Below are 6,819 nucleotides of genomic sequence, written 5' to 3'. Positions count from 1 at the left end.
TTCTTGAAGGTTTAATTAGGATAAAGCTGACTAGATTAAGTCTTATAATAGATTGGAGATCATGAAAGTACTTAATTTCTCTGAGCCTTAGTATCCTCAGCTGTAGTATAAAGATAGTAACCCTAAGAGTCAAGGTTGGTAATATATGCACAATACTTTCAAACCTAGTAAGCACTTTCTACATTTCTACTTTAGCATGTTCTAACTAAAAAATTGACATAGGCTAGTAATACTTTGAGGACTATGAAAAAAGATACACAGATTTTAACAAATGTGTTTTAGATTTTCATCTATTATCTAATATTCCATATAGTATGATTCTTTTTTCCCTTGAAATTATGAAAGGAAAGAATTTGAGAAGACAGAAAATAAACTAAATATCCAGTCAAAACCCATTAGTTACTAAAAATGAAAACATTTATTTTGTCATGTATATTACAAACAGTATTCCTTGTCTGTCATTTACCTTCTTGTTTTGTTTGTAGCGGTTTTTGCCATAGGAAGAGGTAACTGTTTTATACAGTCCAAATTTTTTTCTTTATAGTTTCTGACTTCAGTGTCATGTTTAGAAAGCCATTTTCTACTTCAAGATAACTACATATATCCAGTATTTTTTTTTTAGTTGCCATTTCTTCCTTCATTACATTTATTCTTTTTTGTTTTTTGAAACTGAATATATTGTAAAGATTATTTCTGAGTTATTCGGACTTCCATCTTTAGCTTATGACGTAGCAAGCTGGAAAGAGCATTGTTCCCATCCTTATAACAACAACAGAAAAGCCAGGTAATCTACAAAATCATAAGTTTACTTGATTCTTATGGAGCTGAAGTTGCAGAGCAACCAATTAGTCTGATATCTAAGGAAAGACCAGTGCTTCCAGTGAGAGAGTTGCTGATTTGGAACAGTCACTGGGTATTATACAATCTGGTAAGAAGAATTCAGCTAAAACTTTAATGAATTACAAAAGGCAGTGGCCTAGCATGGGAGTTTAGAACCCCTGGGAGTTGCAGCAGAACAGAATTTGCAACTTTTCATGGGCTTATTTCCACAGACTCATCAGGTGTTCACAGGAAAGACAGAATCAGAGAAAGCCTCCTTCCTGGTGCAGGCCTTGTGGAAGCGACCAGCAGTTACTGTGGAAAAGAAACCAAACTCCATCTGGTTCCTTCTGCCCTACTTCCCCTGTGGAACAAAAAGCTTTGAGCCACTAAGAAAAGAGTAGCAAACCATAAAGCCATTAAGGGCCTAGGCAAAGACCCTTTGCAGATGGAGGAAGGGGATAAGAAAAAAAATGCTCTATACCCGAGAAGGCATAGGAAAACATATTGAGCCTAGAACATTAGAGATCTCCAACCACTGGGAAAGAAGGCAGGGTCACTGAGAAGGTTCCACCTCTGAGACCCAGGGACAGAAGTCCTACCCAAGACAGACTGAACCAGGGAGAATAGAACTCCCTTCTCCATACCAGCAATAGGATGCTCCTAGTGCTCCCTCCAACCAGGCTAGCAAGCACTAAGTAACAAATAAAAGCAATCTCTGCTGAGGAAGGAACAATTGTCTGGGAAGAGGAGCTCCATGAGGCTCAGGCTCACAGAGAAGACCTAAAGCTGAGAGAACATTTAGAAAAATCATCTGGCAACCCAGCCCCCACCCTAAATACAGAGTGACACTACCAATTTTAAAGCCTCTGACTGTACCCTAAGTAATCATAGCAATAAGAAAACCCAAACCAAACTCAACTTTGACTAAATTTACTCAGTCCTACACACTAAAGGCCAAACAAAAGAAAGGCATACCTGTTTCTAGGCATAAATACTATTTACCTGAATTACCACAGTTTTACACAAGATGTTTGGTTTTCAGCCAAAAGTTACAAGATACATAAAACGAAGAAAAAAACGCATTCTCAAGAACTAGACTCAAATATGACTCAGATGTTGGACCTATCAGAATTAGGGAATTTAAAATAACCGTGATTAATATGTTAAAGACTCTAGAGGAAAAGTAAAACAAACATACATGAACAGATAGGGAATATTTTCTGAGAAATGGAGAATATAAAGAACAAAGTGGAAATGCTAGAATAGAAAATATGGTAAGAGAGATGAAGAATGTGTTCAGTGGGCCCATTAGTAGACGCCATACGGTCATGGAAGGACCAACAAGCTTAAAGCAAGGTCAGTAGAAATGACCCAATCTGAAAAATGAGTGAAAAAACAAATGGAGCATCTAAGAGCTATGGGACTGCATCACTAGTCTAAGATACATATAGTTGGCATTAATAAGAGAAGAGGGTAGAAGATACATTTCAACAGACAGTGGCTGAGATTTTCCAATATTAATGAACATTGGTATACAAATATCTGAGTTTGTTTTCACTTCTTTTGGGTAATACCTAGGAGTTACTGGGTTATAGAGTGATTCTGTTTCACTTTTTGAGGAATCGCCAAATCGTTACCTACAGTGGCTGCACCATTTTACATTTCTACCAGCAGTGTACGTTCCAGTTTTTTCACAGTCTCATCGACACTTATTTTCCTTTTTTTTTTTTTTTTTAAATAGCCATTCTACTAGGTGTGAAGTGGTGGCCTGGTCCTCCATCTACATAGTCCCTTTGGTTATGTTGAAGAAAAAAGTAAAAAGAAAGTAAAAAGTATCAGTAAGGAAAATCACCTTCAGGTTTGTGGCCCTAATATACACTTAACCTAACCATGATCAATGTTTTTCATTTTTTCAGGTTGGTAGTACTTTGGAGGATTCTAGCACTTCAGTAGCATCCTCTTCCAATCCAAGACCAAGTTTGGCTGGCACACATGGTGCTCTTAGACATCCACAGGAAAACCAGAGAACTTGTATTCTTGTAGATAGTCGTGAAATCACTTCTGGTTCAGAAATAATTTCTTCCCTCAGAGCAATTCATGGCTTTCAAGTAGAGGTCTGTCCTCTTAATGGTTGTGATTACATTGTGAGTAACCGCATGGTGGTAGAAAGAAGGTCTCAATCTGAAATGTTAAATAATATTAATAAGAACAAGTTCATTGACCAGATCCAGTACCTGCAGAGCATGTTTGAAAGAGTATGTGTGATTGTGGAAAAAGACAGAGAAAAAACAGGTTTGTACTTTAAAATATTTTTGTTTATGAGGCTGTAAAGGAACCTGACTATTATTTAGTTTTCTTCTATTGTCAGGATGTGGGACGCTCTTGTAATACCTGATTGATGAATATCATTTCATATTTACTTAGTGCCATGTTTTTCATTAGTCATCGTGTTTAACTGCAGATTATGAGAATTGAAAGGTGATAAACTGAAGGCAAGTGAACCTTATCATGTCTTTTTCAGAAGCTCCAGAAAGGACGAGGGCCTTAAATAAGGCGGCAACGGGGAAAAGTAGGATCCAGGAGGTTTAGGAAGCAGAATTAGCGGGAAGAGTGAAGAATTACTCTTGAGTTGACCAATTTCTTGGTTACTGGGCAGTTAGGTAGTGGTGCTTTTTATTGAAATTATAAGAGAAGCAGTAGAATTGAGGGACAAAAGGTGTTTAGTGTTGAACACATTAAGATGAGTTCTCAAAGGGTCACTGAAATGGATATCTAGGATGCATTTGAGAATGCAAGATTGGAGCTTAAGGTGGGGAATTTCTATGGGTAATATTTAATTATATTGGGAATCCCTGAGAATAGTGAAAAAATCAGAGGATATGGAATCAGAAGATGTACTGAGTTCTGTTGTCTCAATTGCTATGTGACATTTGCATTGATAAATCACTCCCTCTGAAGAATTAATAATGTACTTGTCCTATTCATCTTGTGATGTTGAGGATTAAGTGAAATCATGTGGGTGAAAGCCACTATGGAAAAATTCAAGAATTATACAGTCATTATGTAAAAGGAAATCATGTAGTTTATGTAAAACATTGGTTTGGTAATTTAACAGTGTACGTTTTCATCACCGTGCAGCGCTTGGTGAACCACGTGATCTTGGATAAGTCACTCTTTATCTTTCAATACAGTTTTTTAAAAAAATTTCACAAGGCTCTAGATTATGTGATATCTTGGGTCTTCTTAGTGCTAAAATGCTATAATTTGCTCTCTACCAACGTATCCTTTATAAAGGAAATAGATTTTGAATAAAGATGAAAGTAACATGGCAAAAGTTATGGAAAAGGGTTTTTTTTTTTTTTTTGGCATTTCAAAAATGCCCAAAAGAGGATATGGGTAGAATATGGAAAGAAAATGAAAGGGAAAGGTAGGGAAGTAAATTAATAGACAAGAGTTAAAGGTTACATTAAAATGGGTGTGCAGGGTATTGAGTTACTCTTGAAATAAATATATAAGAATTTTATATCAGTAAAACCAATAATTAATGAACTCTTCATCAGTGCTAGCATTATGAAGAATTTTATTATAGACAAGTAATATAGTCTTGGCTTTTAGGAATGAATTATCTAAGAATATAAGCTCTTCCCTGCCTACTCACCTTCCTATGTTGATTCCAATTCAAGACATTCATAAAGACAGTTCTATTTTATCTCAGCTATTTGAGAATCTCTTTAAATCTTTAGCTGTAGGGTTTTCATTAGCATAATGTGGCACTAGTTTGCTTAATGGTATAGATCTTGAGATTTTAATAATAAAAGTATGGTATTAATAATTCTAGTTAATGTAAGTTACTAAGATTTGCATTTTCCTAAATATGAAATATTTAGGAGACACATCCAGGATGTTTAGGAGAACAAAGTGCTTTGACAACCTGCTGACTACCTTAATTGGTGCTGGAATCCGAATTCTTTTTAGTTCCTGCCAAGAAGAAACTGCAGATTTGCTAAAGGAACTGTCTTTAGTGGAACAAAGAAAGAATGTTGGTATTCATGTTCCAACAGTGGTGAACAGTAATAAATGTGAGGCACTTCAATTTTATCTCACTATTCCCAATGTAAGTTATATAACTGCACTAAATATGTGTCACCAGTTTTCATCTGTGAAGAAGATGACAAACAGGTATGTCTATTTCAATATTTTTAAATGGTTCCTTTTAAATGATTCTTAGAAGCATTTTATAGAAATTTTAATGTTTTGTTTTGTTTTTTAAATAAAGGGTACAGTGTCTTTATTGGCATTGCCTTTGAGGAGCTTAGAGCCCTATTGCAAACTAGACAGCACTTACATTGAATCTTGCATTCTCACACTTCTGGACTGTTCTGTAACTAGAAAAATGTTCGCATTGAACATTTGCTAGTTTTTGATTATTATACTGCTTGAAAAGGAAGATTTTAGAAAATAGGTTAAACTAAAGGCCCATGTAAGATGTTGAAATTATTATTACATACAATTTTAAATATGGGAAACAAGCTTTTGTCTTAAACTAAAGCTAAAGACATATTAACTGGATGTAGAATGCTTAGGAAGAAGTGATTTTCTTAAAGGCTTTTATGTTTGGTGTTCTTTAAGCAAGATAATATTAAATTTTATAAGTCAAAAGTTCTCGTGTAATGTTTTGTCTAATTTATTTTTCAGTTCACCTCAAGAAATCTCCATGTGTGCACAGATAACTCGTCAAAAGGCTGAGGAGATCTATAGATATATTCACTATATATTTGACATTCAAATGTTACCAAATGGTCTTAACCAAAGTAGACTGAAATCTGACGTATGATCAGACTGCTCAAGGTGCGGTTATCAAAGAATTCTCATGCATTTCAATAATCATTGCTATGGGTTGTGATTATCAGTTTAAAATATGTAAATAAATATGTAAATATTCCATATCTACTCTTTCATATTTTTATTTATATATATATTTAAAAATCTGATGTTCAATAATCAATTAGACTGAAGCTTTTTCTTCAATAATAAAAGGTTATTGAAAGTGCTATTAAGAAAGTAAAAGCTAGAGATGTATTATGGAATTTTCCCAAAGATTTTAGTACTGTCATTGCCATTTGTTAACATAATATGTTGATGGATTTGACTGTTGCCAACTTAATGGTTATAAACAATATTTCTTATATATAAACTATAATGTCTCGAGTATTTTAAATGTCCTGATTCTATATACACATTGGATAAGGTGTGGGTGGTAGGTATATTAAGTGCCCCAGTAACTGAGAAAGTAGAAAGTGTAACTGAATATGTATAGCTTACCAAAGGTAACTCAATCAAGTACTCAAATCCTATTAGTATAAATTCCAACCTACATTATTTTTCTGTTGTTGGACTTGACTTGGAAAATTGTTTTAGTATAGGTTAGCTATTAAATATGGACTTTCATTGTGACCCATTACTGTCTGTGATGCTATTACAATGTATGTATCTGCAACAGCTGAGGCTCTTCTTTCTAATCTAGTACTAAAGCAGCCCTTAATTATGGATCCTCCGCTTTCCCCATTTAAAGTCCTTTATTCTCTGGTTGCCTTTATTTTTTTCTTTTACATTGTGGGGAGTTGAACCAACTTCACAGCAGAGCGCTTTTCTTTCTGTAGACTTGGCAGAGACTTCAGAGCTTATCTAATTTAAATTGCTTTTCTTTTTCCTTTATCAGATGATAAAAGTGAGGGCCAGAAACAAGTGACTTACAGAAATCTAGAACCAAAACCCAGGAACTGGATATAATTCTCTTTCACTAAAAAGTTACTCTAATTGTAAATTTAGCTCCTTTGGGGTAGCAGAAATTTTCAATTCTTCTGAAAGCAACTGATCTCATATTTCTGCTTTTCAGTAATTGTCAAAGCCAGAGAGAAAAGAAGTTCTATAAGTTATTGGCTGATATGCAGTTATGAACATATTATCTCTAAGGTTCAAATTCACCCTTGCTCTGCT

The 6,819-nt window shown here is 34.6% G+C and overlaps 2 protein-coding genes across 4 annotated transcripts in view; both read left to right on the top strand.

Moving 5' to 3' along the window:
- LOC111730350 (Fanconi anemia group M protein-like) overlaps positions 1-1,223 on the top strand; it is a gene marked incomplete at its 5' end in the record, with an annotated part of 9,041 nt that extends 7,818 nt beyond the window's left edge. The window contains one exon of the mRNA XM_023521607.1: positions 1,053-1,223. Coding sequence (XP_023377375.1) covers positions 1,053-1,223 — 171 coding nt within the window. The remainder of the gene's footprint in view (positions 1-1,052) is intronic.
- Positions 1,224-1,947: 724 nt separating this feature from the next.
- LOC111730703 (Fanconi anemia group M protein-like) overlaps positions 1,948-6,819 on the top strand; it is a 27,585-nt gene continuing 22,713 nt past the window's right edge. The window contains exons 1-3 of one of the 3 annotated variants that reach the window (XM_023522094.1): positions 1,948-3,114; positions 4,710-5,001; positions 5,518-5,670. In XM_023522094.1, the coding sequence (XP_023377862.1) occupies positions 2,979-3,114; positions 4,710-5,001; positions 5,518-5,656 (567 nt within the window). In that variant the 5' untranslated portion in view covers positions 1,948-2,978 and the 3' untranslated portion in view covers positions 5,657-5,670. Of the gene's footprint in view, positions 3,115-4,709; positions 5,002-5,517; positions 6,277-6,819 lie in introns of those variants that run through there. The other 2 variants (XM_023522091.1, XM_023522089.1) reach the window with 2 other exon arrangements.

The sequence above is a fragment of the Pteropus vampyrus genome, unplaced genomic scaffold, assembly GCF_000151845.1.
Source record: "Pteropus vampyrus isolate Shadow unplaced genomic scaffold, Pvam_2.0 Scaffold10, whole genome shotgun sequence".
In the NCBI taxonomy this organism is placed as follows: Eukaryota; Metazoa; Chordata; class Mammalia; order Chiroptera; family Pteropodidae; genus Pteropus; species Pteropus vampyrus.
Note: the sequence above shows the minus strand (reverse complement) of the source record. Positions and strands in the feature narration are given on the sequence as shown.